The sequence below is a fragment of the Miscanthus floridulus genome, chromosome 11, assembly GCF_019320115.1.
Source record: "Miscanthus floridulus cultivar M001 chromosome 11, ASM1932011v1, whole genome shotgun sequence".
Classification (NCBI taxonomy): Eukaryota; Viridiplantae; Streptophyta; class Magnoliopsida; order Poales; family Poaceae; genus Miscanthus; species Miscanthus floridulus.
The window spans coordinates 55,504,458-55,520,662 of record NC_089590.1 but is presented as its reverse complement, the minus strand read 5'-3'; the positions used below and the strand labels follow the sequence as shown (position 1 = coordinate 55,520,662).

General features: G+C 46.9%; 1 protein-coding gene across 2 annotated transcripts; it reads right to left on the bottom strand.

The window, feature by feature from the left end:
* Positions 1-10,587: 10,587 nt before the first annotated feature.
* On the bottom strand, positions 10,588-15,943 carry LOC136493402 (pachytene checkpoint protein 2 homolog). 2 transcript variants are annotated; one of them, XM_066489486.1, is made up of 15 exons: positions 15,656-15,942; positions 15,482-15,545; positions 14,433-14,539; positions 14,276-14,343; positions 13,818-13,921; positions 13,641-13,745; positions 13,286-13,375; positions 13,140-13,215; positions 12,737-12,806; positions 12,361-12,431; positions 12,180-12,270; positions 11,649-11,776; positions 11,317-11,442; positions 11,091-11,226; positions 10,588-10,976 (listed from the first exon to the last, which is right to left on the bottom strand). In XM_066489486.1, exons 1-15 carry the CDS (start codon positions 15,879-15,881, stop codon positions 10,891-10,893), a joined length of 1,548 nt encoding a protein of 515 aa, XP_066345583.1. In that variant the 5' UTR covers positions 15,882-15,942; the 3' UTR covers positions 10,588-10,890. The 2 variants fall into 2 exon arrangements, with proteins under 2 accessions (XP_066345583.1, XP_066345584.1); XM_066489487.1 differs by lacking the exon at positions 10,588-10,976 and having other exon boundaries at positions 11,126-11,273; positions 11,367-11,442; positions 15,656-15,943.
* Positions 15,944-16,205: the final 262 nt, after the last annotated feature.

Below are 16,205 nucleotides of genomic sequence, written 5' to 3'. Positions count from 1 at the left end.
TGGGAAAGAAAAATGAGGAAAGACAAGGTTTTAGGTGAGAAAAGCGTAAGGGAGAAAGATCTTGCGGGAGTACTTAAAAGGGTATAGAAACAAACTCAGGGTTTCTGATACAAAACATCAAAAATCTAAGATTAGGTCGAGGAAAAAAAGTTAAATAAAAATATTAGGTACTCTTGGAGATCCTCTAAGGTAGAAGGATGGAGACCAGAGAGATAAAGGCAAGGCGAGTCGTGTTGACATCGAGTTCGAGTCAGAGGGCGATAAATTCTGATCTACAAAAGGCACGCGGACGGGACGGAGGCGAGGCCGTGAGGGCAGGAGTCCGTGTGCGAGTTTGGACCAGCGGCTGCGGAGCTTTGCCCAGCGCGCACCCAGGCGGCAATGACGGCGCTTGGCTGGCCACAGCCGGACGCGTGGCCACGCGGGTGCGGAGCGGCGCAGATGCGCGCGAAGGAGGTGAGGCCGCGAACCCAAAGGGAAGGAGTCCGTGTGTGTGCAGTTCGGATGTTCGTATACGTAGATAGAGAAGATACATAAGGAGAGAGAAAAGAAAAGAAAAAATAAGTAAGAGAAAAAAAGAAGAAAATAATATAAAAGGGTACTACGGATATTTCAATGCCTTCAACAGCTAGGTCAATCTATTTTACCAAATGTTTTTCTAAAACAACTACACCGTCGAATCGAGATCCTTGGTCGATCGGATCGTGTGTGTTGTTCGAGTTGTTGTGGACCGATTCGATCCCTTTGTTGGGAGAGAGCGCATCCCCTTTTATAGATGAAGGAGATGGCCTTTACAAGTGAGAGAGGGAGAGTGTACGTACGCTAAGTCTTGTTGCCCACGCCGTCGGGTACAAGATGATTGTAGGCGCCATAACACTGTTAATGTCAGATGCATGTGGGAGGTTGCGTCGTCTTCTTCTGGTATGACAGACGTCGGTGCCTGCCATACTGTTGATGCCCAGAGGCATGTAGGTGATTTTACCATGTACGCCTGGTATGGTGAATGCCGGCGCCCACAACACTGTTGATGCCCAGAGGCATGTGGGGGGGAGTTTACCGTGTTTGTCTGGTATGAGAGTTGATGGCGCCCACAACACTGTAGGGCAAATGTCGACGCCTATAACACTGCTTGGGTTCTGACATGCCAGGAAGGTTGCAGGGTACCCTTCTGACATGCCCTGTTGGTACTGTCCTGCAGGTGTACAGGGTACGGTCCTCGGTATTGCGGTTGACTTGAGTGCCCTGCCTTACTTTCTCCGTCCGTTTCCTGACCCTCGCCGAGCGGGCGTCCCCGGTCGGTTGGTCCCAGTCGGCTCTGATTGCGCCAGGCGGAGAAGAGATATAAGTAGGGGTTCGGCGCATCCCGGAGGCGCGGTCGGAGTCGGAAGTGGTGTTTGGCCAGGCCTTTCGGTCGGAGAGGCCGTCCGGAGGCGGGCCGGAGTCGGAAGCGAGCGTTGTTCCTCCTTAGCGAGGCCTTCCGGTTGGAGAGGCGGGCTGGAGTCGGAAGCGGGCGTCGTTCCTCCTCAGCCAGCCTTCCGGTCGGAGATTGGATCGCTCTTCTGACCTGTCGTTTAGGTATTTGGGCCGGCCCAGGAGTTGCGCGTCATTCGCAACGCTGTCCACTGGGCTGAGGCTTTGTTGGGAAGCCGGTCCACGAAGGACCCCGGGTTCATGAACCCGACATAATGAGTCAGCGACTTGCTAATTGCTGCCAATACAGTGTATCATCAAGATGGCATCTATCAATACCTTTTAGTTGTATCAGGAAACAATATGGGCTGTGTTTGACTCAGCTGTTACGGAATGTGTTTTTTTCTCTCAAATATAGGGAAGCTCTTTTTTGAATTAAAGATAATCAACATGTCCATGTGTCTTCGCAGGTTTAGAAGATTGTTTGTCATCTTCTCGAGCTATACGTATGTAAATGTGCTACAGAAAATTTAACATGTGATCTAATGTCATGTCAGAGCTATCCGCCATTCTCGTCTCCAGTGTCGTACTTATACATTGTCAATTGTATGTATCAAGGCCTCAAGGGATTCAGCTGTACATTTTCTGTCCATAGCCAGTGCTCATTGTGTGACAGTAGGACTTGTTCCCAATTTTGTAGTACTACAGAATTTGTAAGTTCTTAGCACTGGAGTATGCTCAGTAGCTTATGGGTGTGGTCAAACGATTTCTGGTTCAAGTTTGATGTCCTTAATGAACTGATCTGCTAATCCTTTTGTACTACCTGCCACTAACAGAATCCTTGAAAAAATAATCACTTACCCGTTCGCTGGAGGCCAGTTCACAAATCATTAAGAATCAAGGGGCCTATAGGAAAGACTCCCCGTTTGAAAATGCAGACCCCAATGCGACGAGTTGAACGATCCAAATAAGTACACGATGAATGCACCTATTAAAATCTTCTTCCTTCCTTGTCTCCCCACTATGGGAGAGTTTTCCTTTGTCTCCCCACTATAGGAGTGTTTTGTTGTAAGGCTATCTCTGTTCAAGCTTTGCGATGTAACTTTTAAGTGTTTGGTGGCCTTGTTAAGGGGGCTCGTAGCCAGTGCACGAACATCCCCTTAGCCAGGCTTAGCAAAAACGTGTTGGGCGACTGTTTTCGCGGAGCCAGGCTTGGCTAGTGTTTGCCTCACCTCCTGACTCAGGTCCTTGCTGCCTCACCTCCAGCCCTTAGGTCTCTGCACCTGCATCTTCCACACCTCCGAGCACCGTGCCAAGCTCCAAGAGCACCCCACGCTGCTTTTGGGGGCTGTTTTCACAGAGGAGCATGCTTGTGACAGTGGCGGTTTGACATCTGTGCTCGTCACATGTTCGTTAAAATGTCTCAAATGTCCAAATTTTTTATAATTTAGCCCCTTTTTTGAAAGTTTCTCACAAATAGACCTCTGGCGGAAAGAATTCATAAAATGGACCCTTAGCTCGGCGCCATTGATGCTGGCCCTACCTCGGCGCCAGCGTCTCTGGCACCGAGCTCCTGGGCACATAGGATGGCATGGCAGGAAGCTCGGCGCAAGTCTGACTGGCGCTGAGCTCGGCGCCGTAGATCTTGGCACCGAGCTCGGCGTCAACGTTAATGGCGCCGAGCTCGGCGCCAACGTTAATGGCGCCGAGCCTTTAATACCTACTGGGCCCGCGCCTTTCCTCTCTTCTTCTCCCTCTTCGCCCTAGCAAGCCGGCGCCCGCCGCCCTCGTCCCGCACCGCGCCACGGCCACCGCGGCCGCGCGCGGCGCCCCGAGGCAGCCCCGCGCCGCGCGCCCAGCGGACGGGCCAGCGCCCATTGGCCGCGCCGCCCCCCGCCGCCTGTTTGTGTATCCGCACGCCCCCGGAGGCTGCTACCGCCCCCCCCGCACCGCGACGCCCTCCACCGGCCGGCCTCGCCACCGTGGTTTGCCGCCGTCCAGCGCCGGCGTTGCCTCCCGCCGGCCCAGTCGAGCCGGACTCGCCGCGCGGTAGCCCCGGACATCCCGCGCCCGCCGCGCGCCATCGCTGTCGTCGGCCGCCGGCCATCGCCGACCCCGCCACCTACAGTGGCCGGCCAGTTGCCACCGCCGGTTCCGGATTCATCGGGCCTAACCCAAGCCCATCGTCCGCTGGCGACTCCTTCGACGTCCGCGGAGCTAGAGTCGTTTGGAAGGTAAAAATTATGAATATGTAATGTACCTACTTAGTTGGCATTTGTTATTTACTAGTTAATGTGATGACTCAGGTAGTTGATTTAGTTAGTGATCTAGTGAGATATATATGTAGATAGATAGTAGCATAGATACATAGGTTCATAGATATAGTTAGATAGCTACTTAGATATGTAGTTACATATTTAGTTAACTACATATGATCTAGCTATTTAGTGAGTACACTGTATATATATATATATACGTAGTTATTATCTTGATTACTTAGTTTGTAGCTAGAAAGTACTTGTTAGGTACTATCTATCGTCTAATTTTGACCTAAAGGCATGTGTTTCGTTACGTGTTTGAACTAGATGGACAACCTAGTGATCATATATCATGGAGGCACCGTTGAAACGATTGCTATGGATATGTTGAGTTCCTTGATATGCAAAGCGTTGCCTGTGCTATTCAATGATAGACCTTCATTTAGTGAGATGGTTGCAAAGGCTCGGGAGGAGCTGCATTGCCTTGGAGATGATGACATTGCAGTTGATGGTGTACTGGCACTCCTAGGTTCTCCTCCGAACATCTTCAGGCGAATGATCTCAATTGGTTGTGCGGATCAGTGGGAGAACTATGTGAGATCGGCTATGAAGAGCCAGCTGCAATGTTTGACGTGGTTGTGTGTCGGGTGTTAGTTGATCCCATCCGTCATGGGTTTACCCCAGCAATGGATCATTAGGCACACATCGACCCTCCCGTTCTGGAACCTTACCTGCATGTGCAGATTGCACCTATAGTTCCCGATGCTCAATCTGCCCCCCAATGCGGTATTTGTAGATGGTTGTCAGACTCATGTTTTCGTGGCATATCCTCCTTATGAGATCCCTTTGACACAGAATCATCTGAGTAAGTGTCTTAACCGCATGGTTTTTGGGAGCTTACCCCGTTCCTTACATCTATTTCTTTTATTCTTTCCTCATTTCTGTATCGATGTTGCAGGAGACATTCCTGAGAATGTGGATGTGCCCCTTGTTGCTGCGCAAGTGCACTTTGGAGATGGATTCCATGGCTCCAATAGTGTTGAAATTATGCATGATTCAGAGCCATATGAGATGGCTAGGGCACTTGATTCTGATGATGATCGCCCTGTTGGAGAGCTAACGGAGAGTGATGTTGAGATGATGAGGCGTATCTTTCCTGGCCGCCGTGAGTCCTAGAGTTCACGAGTTCAGCGATCTTGCTCATTCTGATCAGGCGTTTGCAGAAGGACGTGATGATGAGCTCCTAGAAGCTCCTGGAGGTCGGTCCGAAATGGTAATTGAGAATGGGAGGGTGTTCAATGACCTCCCTGCTTTGAAGAGGTGGTTATAAGGCTTTTGCAGTGATACGAAAGAGGCCTTACAGGGTATTGCATTCATATACGAGCGCCGTTACATAGTTGTGTGTGACAAGGAACGCTGCCCATGGAGGGTTTGTGCACTTTGCACTTACTTCATGCTTGTTTGGACACACAAACTCCAACGTATTCTCAGGGTTTATCACAGCTCGATCTCCGCAATCGCACAGAGGAGGTTCCTCAAGTCGTCTAACTATGGCTACGTGCTTCTCCTTAGCCGTCATTGGCGGAGGGTTAGGGGGGTGGAACCCACCGCTTGAAGTGCTCATGTGGATGTCTCCCTCTAAACCAATCGTCGAAAAGGAGGTACCTAGGATCAAACTTGTCTGCACCGTCGATCCACTGAAAGAAAAAGCACCTCTCATGGTCCTACACAACGAGATTCCAACAAAATATTAGTAGCATACTTACACAAATAAAGAAAAAGGATAGTGGAAATAATTTCTTACATTAAAACGACTGCATGTGTAGAAGCAACGCGCCGCTGTGTCCGGATGTTTCGAATAAAAACATGGGCCGAGAAACCACAGTCACAGTTAGGGAAAGGGAGGTCAGGAGGGACGGGGGCATCTTTGCTAGACGCGTCGGGGTATAATTCTTGAGGACGGCCCCGTTTTCGCCAAAACTCCTCCCGAAACATTTCTTGCATCTAACAAAACGGATATAATTTAACAAACATAAATCAAAACATCACAAATAAATATCAATGAGAACCATAACTACAATACAACCAATTTCATTCTAAGAAACGAAAGCAGTTAACATTAAACCCTAAACCGAGGGTTTTCCATTTGATGCACAACAATGAACCCATAACATAACTACATGCGCCTATGGCCCTGTTTGGTTCCGCTCATCGCGCGTTCGCAACGGGAGAAGCAGGATAATCCCGTCAAATGGCTCGCGGCGGTCTCCATCGCAAACGCGGCGTTCGCGTTCGATTTCCTCTCTGCAACGGCGATTGGAAAAGCGACCGAAGGGCTGCGATTTGGAAAACGCGAGCCGCGTTCCCGAGCGCTCGCTCGGGTCTCCTCTGCTCGCAGCTCTGCACGCCAGCAAATCCGCCGGCTGCTGAAGCTCCTCCTCACCTAGAGCTCCTCCCCCTCGCCGGGAGCTCCTCCCCCTCTCGGAGCCTGCAGCCGCAGCTTCGCCGACGGATTCGCCCGCCCGCAGCTCCAGCCGACGGATCCGCCTGCTCGCTTCTTCGCTGGCCGCTGGAGCTCCTCCTCGCCTGGAGCTCCTCCCCCTCTCATCCGCCGCAGCTCCGCCGGCGGATCCGCCCGCCCGTAGCTCCGTCGACGGATTCGCCCGCTCGCTTCTCCGCCTACCGCCAGAGCTCCTCCTCGCCTGGAGCTCCTCCCCCTCTCATCCGCCCGCAGCCGCAGCTCCGCCGGCCGCCGGAGCTCCTCCCCCTCGCCGAGAGCTCCTCCCCGTCTCGGAGCCCGCACCATAGCTTCTCCCCCACGAAGAAGGACCTGGATGTAAATAGAAACTTTTATTTGGGTCAAGTAGTAAGGCTATAGACTCACAGGAATAGTAGTAAACATTGCTACATAGTTTGAGAAAAGTCAGGGTTTCTAGTGCAAAATATCCATCCCAAAATAATCGAGCCAGCCAAACGCTCAGCTTAGATTCTACGTATCGCGACTTATCAGATAATCCTGCTCAGCTTATAAGCGAGACTCAGATGAGCTGAACCAAACAGGGCCTATGTTTGCTAGCTTTTTCCACGCCTTGGCATTATCCAACGGTTGTATAATATATATATTGAGGGATACAATGAAACCCTAAGTGATGACGATTCTTAGGTTGAAAAATCCGACTAATATATACCGAATCGATGCGAAAAAAACTAGGAGGGGAGCGAGGATACGTTGCTCTCAAAGATCTACGGATCAAATCAAGGTTTTCAAGGTCCAATATGCAGATTCGTGAGGTAGGGTGAAGTGGGGAGAGAGGAAAAACCCGAGAGGGAGGAGAAAGAAGAGGAAGAACGCTCGGGCAGAAAGGTTGGGCCGAGGTTAAATGCTGGAAGCTCGGCGCCAAGATCTACGGCGCCAGAGTGACTGGCGTCGAGCTCCCTGCCATGCTATCCTCCGTGCCCAGGAGCTCGGCGCCAGAGACGCTGGCGCCGAGGTAGGCGCCAGCATCAATGGCACCGAGCTCAGGGTCCATTTTCTGAATTCTTTCCGCCAGGGTCTATTTGTGAGAAACTTTTAAAAAAAGGGCTAAATTGTAAAAAATTTGGCTCAAAGGTAAGCTTACCAACGCAAGGATAGGGTGATTCTATGCAAGACAAGCCAGTTAACTAAACATATCATTTCTTATGAATGCTAAGCTAGTCAATGCAAACAAACAATTGTATCTTGCATTGCCGAAGCCAGTCTTTAGCTATCAAGGCTTAGTTGACTAGCCAGGCTAAGTCTTAAACATGAACCAAGCACATGCTATGTGGTTTTCCTCTATCCTCATCCCACAGTTGTTATTAGGATCTAGAAATGTGCTAGAGGGAAGTGAATAGCCAGATGCCCACTAAAACCAAAGACACTAAGTAATTTTGATTAGAAACATAAATGACCTTAATAATGTTATTTCTAGCTAGAGATTTGCTTTCTAAGATGACAAGTGCAAGCAAAACAATTCTAGGAATGTAAACAACACAATGTAGGTACTAGAATTGACAGTGAGCTTCAAGAGATACCACACAAAATAACACAAGGTATATCTTCATGGTATTGGTGACTTACTGGTCACCCCTAGTCCATGTTTAGGTGAGCTCTTGGTTCACCACTCCTCTATCAAGCTTCCAACCCACAAAGGTTGCCTAGGCGCCTTGAGCACTTGATCTTCAGTAGGATACAACAAGAAGCTACTCAATACCTCTTTTAAACTAGAGTCGCTCTTCACCTCCTCCCACAATAGCCCCTCACAAATCCTTCTCCGGAACACCAACACAATCTTTCTTATGCTTCACGGAGTCTGCAAGCTCTAGGTCGTCTAGGCAGCGACAACCACCAAGAGTAGCAAGAAAATTGCTTCCAATATAAAATAACTCAATGCAATGCACTAGAATCTTGATTTCACACTCAAATGATGAAATCCAAAACAAGTGAGTGAAGAGACTTAGAGTATGTTCAATGATGATATATTATGATCTTTATAAAAAATATAACCTGTTGATACACTTGATAAATGGTTATTCAATTGATGATGATAACTAATAATGAGTTTAAATGGAGCTTGGAGTGACCACTCAGAAAAACAGTGGAACCACAAGACTACATGGGCAATGGTCTTGGTTAAGTAATTGGATTTCTCTTGTTTGTCAATAGCTTATCGAAAGACGCAAGAGAGAGACTGTGATGTAGTGATACTTGGACCGAGGAAGGTGTTTTATTTGTTTGGTTTTTGTCTCCTCTTGGGGGGAGGGTTCACTCACGCAGATGGGGTGAAATTAAAGAGAGGGGATAAGAAGATGAGGTGAAATCAACATATGGGCAAAATTGCCACTTTAGGTCTGATATTTGGCCAAAGAAGATTAAATGAGAGTTAAAATCATGAAATGGCATTTTAGTGGATGTGTATCGTTTCATAAGGGCAACCTAACGAAACCCACAAATTTGATGACACTTTGGCAATATCCACTTGCCATAGGTGCAAATTTCCAATTTTCTCATCTGCTTTTGTGAAGTTGTCTTGAATTCTTTATTCCTGTGAGACGCATAAGACATGTTTGGGGTACAGCTCGAAGTTGTCAAAGCACACGTGTGCGATCGTCTATCCGGAACTATAAGGGAAACGTTGGCTTTAATGTAAGCGGCTTGTTCGTGTGTCTAGTCCGCTGATCCCCAAAACCGTGCTTGACCTTATTGATAGCCGGCGTAGGGCCTTCCTGTGGACTGGGGGAAGTGATAAATGTAATGGTTCTCAGTGCCTAGTCTCTTGGGACCGAGTCTGCCTCTCCAAGGATGCTGGTGGTCTTGGTGTCCGCAATCTGGAAGATCAGAATCATTGCCTCCTCATGAAATTGGTCTATAAACTACTTGGTCCTGATGATCTTCCATGGAAACAATGGTTTATGGTTCTTTCATAACACAACTGGTGATCTAGGGGCTAGTGACCCAACTAGCTTCCTCGACCGCATAGTTCACGAGGAGCTCCCGCGGTTCAGATCCCTCACGAAGGTAATCGTCGGCTATGGCGGCTCCACCTCCTTCTGGCTCGACAAGTGGACCAAAGCTGAGCCCCTGGCTACTGTCTTTCCAGCTCTCTTCACTCACAGCCGCCGGCCTCTCTGTAATGCCAGGGATGTCCTCACTCATGGCCTCGAGGCCACCCTCCATCCCCGGCTTACAAACCAGGCGCAAGCAGATTTGGAGCTGCTCCGCTCTTTGTTGGTCACTGTCTCCCTCAACGACTCCCCGGACCGCCGGCTCATGGACGCCCCGGGGAGCCATCCTTTCTCGTCCCGTGAAGCCTACCATGCTCTCCATGCCGGAGACCCCGTACTCCTTGGCCCGCAACTAATCTGGGGCTGCAGGTTCCCCGGGAAGCTAAAATTCTTTGGCTGGCTTGTCCACTTCGATAGAATCAACTCTCGGGCAAGTTTGTTTTGGAAAAACATCCGGCCGCTGGACGAGTGCTTCTGTCCGAGCTGTCCCGGAGTTCTGGAAACAAGTAACCACATCTTCATCGTTTGCCCAAAGGCAGCCAGCGTCTGGAGCCGACTCAACATTGCTGTACAAGCTGGCGACCAAACAGCGCCCTGAGATATTGGACGGACCATCAATTTACCTGCTAAGGTTCGGCTTGATATGATGCTCATCATTCTCTAGCATATCTGGAAAGCTAGGAACGCGACCATCTTCGACTCCGCGACCACCACCACGACTTGTGTGCTACGCGCAGCAATCAAAGACGCCGGTCCCTGGGCGTGCAGGTACAAGAAGGATAAAGCTTGTGTGACAGCCTAGATAGATTATCTTCAGTGTTGTAACAACGCGTAATTTTACTCTCTATGCTCAGTTCTCCACACCCTTCCCTATACACTTTTGTACACCTTCTGGGATGCCGGAAGTAACTTATACTTTGTTCGAGCTCTTTAGCTCCCTCGATTCAATACAGTAGGTGGGAACTCTCCCCCAAATTGGTCGAAAAAAAAAAGTTTAGAGGCTGTACAATTACGACTGTTTAGAAAAGGAACATGACGGTAGGCACTAAACAACGATCTGGTTCCAAGTTGCAATGGAGACGATTCCGATTCTTTTTTCGAGAACGTGCTTAGCACGTGTTTTATTAATAAGAAGTTTGAAAAGCTTACACGCCCGTCATCATATCATGGCGAGTTACCATAAGTGATGAGGTTAAACACTTAAACACTGACAAAAGACACCGCTAGACGGTGAAACACGCTGTTGTGAGTAACTAAGAAACTAATTGTGCAACCTAAGAAGCGCTGCCCGATAGGGGACAATGAAGCGACGTTGAGCAGACAGCGCTCAATCCGACACCGGTGTCACCCTGCCCCTGCGCTAACGAAGAGACGATTCCGATTCAGTCACCAGATTATGGCACTAACTGGCAAGGGACAACAGCGAGCCGTGAGCCGTCCCTGACTGTATGGCTTCTCGTACTGTGTAAAGATCTACAGATCAAATGTGCTGAAGCGACAATCAGATAGGCACCTTACATCCATTCTGAGCTCCTAACTGTTAAGAATCAGATCAACCAAACACAAGCCGGTGATCTCATCGCATGGATCCATCTTCACACGTAGTGACTAGGCTTAGTATTAACCATAGATCTAATCCTATGATTACTATTCATCCGTGTAAAGCACGGACATCTCGAAGGGGCGTCAAGACAGTTCATTCATTCTTTGTTCTTCTCTCTTTACATTTAAACACTAACCTAACCCTAGAGATGGGATGGACTTTCTTATCCTTGTAGCGACCTGGCAATTGACCATAATATCAGGGACAACCGGAACATGGCATTTGGAATGAACTGTTAGCATTTTGCTCTTCCAAAAGATGCCAAGGTCTCAAGGTTGAACTAAGTAACTAACCACGTGACTCCAAGACCTCTCTTTGCGCAGTCTTTATCAATGTATGCAAGAAAGTAGAAGCATCGCAGCATGAAGGGTTGGTGACAGAGGCATGTGCCAGGAAAGGGAGTTTCCTCAATGACCGGCCACTAAGTCCCTGCAAAGAGATATGAGCCACCACCATTTAACGAGAAATGGAGAAGCCTTGGTTACAGCAAACAGCATGTGGGTCAGCTTCATTATTTACCTCACACAGTTTTGCGGCTTCATAGAGTAGACTGGATAACTGAAACGCACCAGGGTCTGCAGCCTCAGGACAGTGCTTCTTCTCCTTCAGGGTCGAATAGTTCAGAATACACGGCACACTACTACCCTACAATTGGAGAATTTCAAGGTTACCAATAGTTGCAGTAAATAAAATTGAAAAGCAAAGTGCTACCACTGAAATCAAGAAAAAAGATTCGCTCATAGTTCTGCATGATCAAAGCAACCATCATGAGCTCTGGTAGGCTGATACAGTGACAGTAACACTATGAAAAGTTGGCAAGTTGGGCACCAAGTTGGCAAAGCAGGACATACCTGAGGATATGTAAGAATGCCAACTCTTAAGAGCTCCTGTATGCATGACCTCAAGATCTCGTATCGTGCTTGAAGCATAGGGGGTCCAACATATGCCTTAATGTCTGCCCTGTCAACAAATGCAATATCTGCCAGTAGACAGTAAGCATTAGGTAATTACAGAAGTCCTTATACAGAGTGTTCTCAGAAACAAACTGCGAGATCAAATCATGAGTGCCCATAAAAAAAACATGACTGTAGTCGATCCAAGAGAAAGAAATTCTACAGAGCACACATGATTTGTATTTTGATGGCAAGAAGATATTTATAAGTTAGCTATTATATTATTTTAATCAAAAAAATTAGGAAATTTGCTTCCATGGAAATGGATAGTTCATCAACCTTAAAGAATATTATTATGTTTAGTGGTGTGACTGCAGAACTGCTTTCTCATAATAAAGGGATTCACTCAACCAACTAACAACGTGTGACTGTCAAGATGATTATTCATAGCCCTACGGTTAAAGAGTCAAATGGCAGGAAATCTAGTACCTATTGCTGTAGTGATATTTGATGTTGTTAAAATGATAACATTTGGCCAAGACTTCAGTTTGTCCATTTGTGTTAGCAGCGCATTCACAACCTGAAGTTGCACAAGAGAAGAATATAGTGTAAACATTAGCCAAGAAATAATACATGATCAGGAAAAAAAAAATTAGGATGAAAACTTTACTCTAATGGAGTCTGAAGGTTCAGAGCCAGATATGGCAGCTTGTCTGGCAGCAGCAAGGCTTTCAACTTCATCTACAATATATATACATATCATATATAAGATTGAGGTTTCAAATATATAGCATGCAGCAAATCAAGTACTCTATTTTCTCAAGCCTTAGGTAGCACTCTATAGGACTACTGCTTGTGTTATGTGTTTGCTTGCTTCAACTAGGAGACAATGCTGAGGTTAAGTGAAACTGTGCTGGATTCAGGGTCCATGCGCGCCTATGCACATACAGGATGTGATCAGGGGGGTGGACTCATATCTAATTCAGACCAAGGTATCAAACAAAGCAGACTCATTCAGGGTCACCTGTCACGACTCAAGAACATACCTATCAATACAAATACCAGGTTGCTTTCTTCCTCCACCATCTCCTGGATCTTCTGGAAAAGTTTGGCAACCTAAAGGACAATGGATAGAATGTGGATTGTCAGATGTAACTATGGGTGAGTAAGACAATATTTCCAGAATATAATTCGGATTTGTTGGTGAAAAAAGAAGAAATAGGTTGTCATTCCATTACAATATCATCAAACAAGAGAAAGAGCTAATTTCCTGTTTGGGTATTTCAATGGAAATACCCTTTGTGGGTGTTTTATGTAGAAATACTGTTTTTCTTATTTTGACAATCCAGAATCCACCATACAGAAAAGATAAAAGTGGTTCAGGAACTATTAAATTAAGGAGCTCATGCATATGAACATATGATAACAGCTTAGCACAAAAAGGCATACCAATTTTCCACTTTCAGAAAACCACTTGCTGAACAACGAATGAGCATTCACTTCAATCAATTGACACATAGAATACCTAGTATATACAAGTGTCAGTGAAGAATAACACATCTGGTAAAAAAAAGTATATCTCATTTAGCACGGACCTTGACTTGAAGCGAATGGAAAGTTTCTGTGCTAGTGCTTTACACAAGGAAGTCTTTCCTGTTCCAGGCGGACCATGCAAAAGTACAATCCTGTAATTTGTAAAAAATAAAAGCATGAAGAATCATTTCACTGAGTCACCAGGTCGCGGTTTCGAAGCAGCCTCTCCGCAGATTTTGCGGGGGGAAGGCTTGCCTCGGTTTTTCCCTTCCCCAGAACCCACTCGTGTGGGAGCCTCCGGCACTGGGTCTGCCCATGAAGAATCATTTCACTCTATAGAGTACACAATCTTTTACTTTGTTTTTTGTAAAATAAATAGTGACTGCAAATGTGTATAACAGTGTTACAGATGCTTACCGGTTCCATGAAACCAGACATGTATCCACACCCCTTTCAGTAAAAAGCAAAGCACTGGCAGCATATCTCAGCAACCTCTGCTTGAGACCAACTTCATATAGTAAACTGCAAACACTAATGAGATCATCCGCAGAACAAAAATGGAGATTGAAGTGGTTAAGGATAAGCAGTATTTACCTTTCCCACAAACCATCAAATTCTTTGGCAGGTAAGGCCCACTCGTTAAAGCTAGAGAGCGTATCATCCTCGCTTGGTTCCTCACCAGGACCATCTTCACTCAGCTACAGCATAACCAAATGAGCTTGAGGTGAATAAACTGGACAGCAGCTAGTATATTGAATGGATACAAAATATGGAACGATTTTTGTTTCGGAACGAAACCATTCCTCAGGATCAATATTAGGATGTAAAATGTCCCCAGAAGAAACAACTGTAACTTGAACTCAAAACAACAGCTAAAATTCAGCAGTGGTGGAAGTATGTCCAGATAAAACAGCTATAGCATTTTACTGAGTGAAGAAGCAAGATAACCAACATGGTCACATGGAATCATGTTGACATATAAAAATGACATCAGTTTTGGATAGAACTGCAAGTGATTAGGAAGTAAACGTAAAACATTAAGAATCTCATACCTGGAACACGTGCACAACAGGCTTAACTTGCCAAAATAAGAGAACTTTGTGATTCTCAGCCCACTCATCTGCATAAATGTTTAGCACTCAGAATAAGGATGTTATGAGTAACAGAGCACAAGTAACCATAATTCCCAGCCTAAGTGAATGACCATACCAGTGTCACATATTCGTATCCTTTTGACATTTTCAAGAAGAAAAGAATTATCAGCAGGAATTGGCACAGGCCCATCAACATAGCTTAAGCTTCGAGCTTCTAGCATCCTGATTGAGCGAGTACAAAACTATAAGCATGAGCAACAGTAAATTTTAATACCTCATGAGAGAAGATGGCAGTTAGTGTGAAAAAGTTTAATAAAGCACTTAAGCTAGCATTAAAATGCAGAAAGTTTCTTCAGAAAACTATGTTAGGTCCATGGCTTTACACCACCAATTCACATGTTGACAAGAAAGAGATGAGCCTTTTCGCACTATTTTCTTAGCATACCACTACTAACGACAGGATTTAGAGAACACTTGAGTTCTTCATAATTTCACTAAGCCATTGACTGGCTTATAAGCATTTCACAAACCAATAATCTCCACCTAACCACTAATCAATCACAGGACTTGGAAATTGTATGACATTTTTTCTTTCCAAATTTGCTCCTACTCCATAGTCTGGGCTCTGATTACTAATTTGTGAATGGCAATGGCAGGAGTGTGGATTACTGACATAGTACTAATCTGGGCTCTGGGATCTGCTTCAGTGGCAAACTGGTGACTGGTGCATGTGGTTTCCACTGCCCTCTGCAGCTGAACTGGTGACTGGTACCTTGTTGTTAGTACCATACAAAACTTTGTATACTGTGTACAAACTGTCTAGTTGACGTTTCTACTTCGTATTAGCTATTTGTCAGGTGATTTGACTGTTTAGCATTTGGGTGCACACTGGGAACCTATTAGAAAATCTTGAAAACTCAGTCCCGATTTGCCACATTGTTTTATCTTTGCATTCTGCCACTTCATCCAGAAATACAAGTTTCTTATCAGACATTTTAAGCATGGCTCAGTGCAAAATAAGGCCGTCAACACTTAATTTCACATTTTTCAGAGCCCCCACCATCTCTAAACCAACTCACGTGCACTGCTCATACTACTCACCAAATCACTAAACAACGATAAGAGTATTTTTCTGAACAAAGTCTGGCTAGATCAAGCACGAACCTCTCTACCGCCACCTGGACGTCCTCGTGGCGAGCCGCGCTCGCGGCGTGCAACAGTACCTCAACTGCAGCAGGCACAAAATGAAAAACGGAAAACACACGAAATCGGCGTGTCAACAGCACTCGAATTCGAAATTGCTAGGATGGTGCCCAACGAGAGCGTGGCGGCACCCACCTGACACGAGGACCTTGTCGTCGGCCGGGGAAGGAGCAACCACGGCCGCAGCCACAGCCGCCTGCTGCTGCGGCGGCGAGGAGGAGACCGCGGCGACAGGGGGCGGCAGCACCTGGGGGGCGGCAGGTGCCAGCAACGGGGCAGCGGTGGCGGCACACGCGGCATCCGGAGGGGGAGGGGGTGGGGGTGCGGAGAAGGAGAAGGAGATCTCCATAGGGGCGCTCATGGTGAGCGGCCCAAGCTGCGCGCGCGAGATTTTTCTAGGGTTTTGGGAAATTGGGGAACGGGAATGGAGGAGGTTGTGGACTGTGGAATGGAGAAGGTGATTTTGAGCGGATTTGGGGTTTCCCGCGCTTAAGAAGTCGTAAAGCGAGATGGGCTTGCGTGTGAAAAAGGGGTTGGGTTGTGTAGGAATTATTGGGCTGGTTTGGAGCCCGGTCGAAAGTCCTCCAGTCTAGCCTGGCCCAAGAGGCCCTACCACATTTGGTGCCAACAAGTGTGGCTGCTAAAAAAAGCCTTATGTATGGGTTTCAGTGTTTTCTCTTTTAGA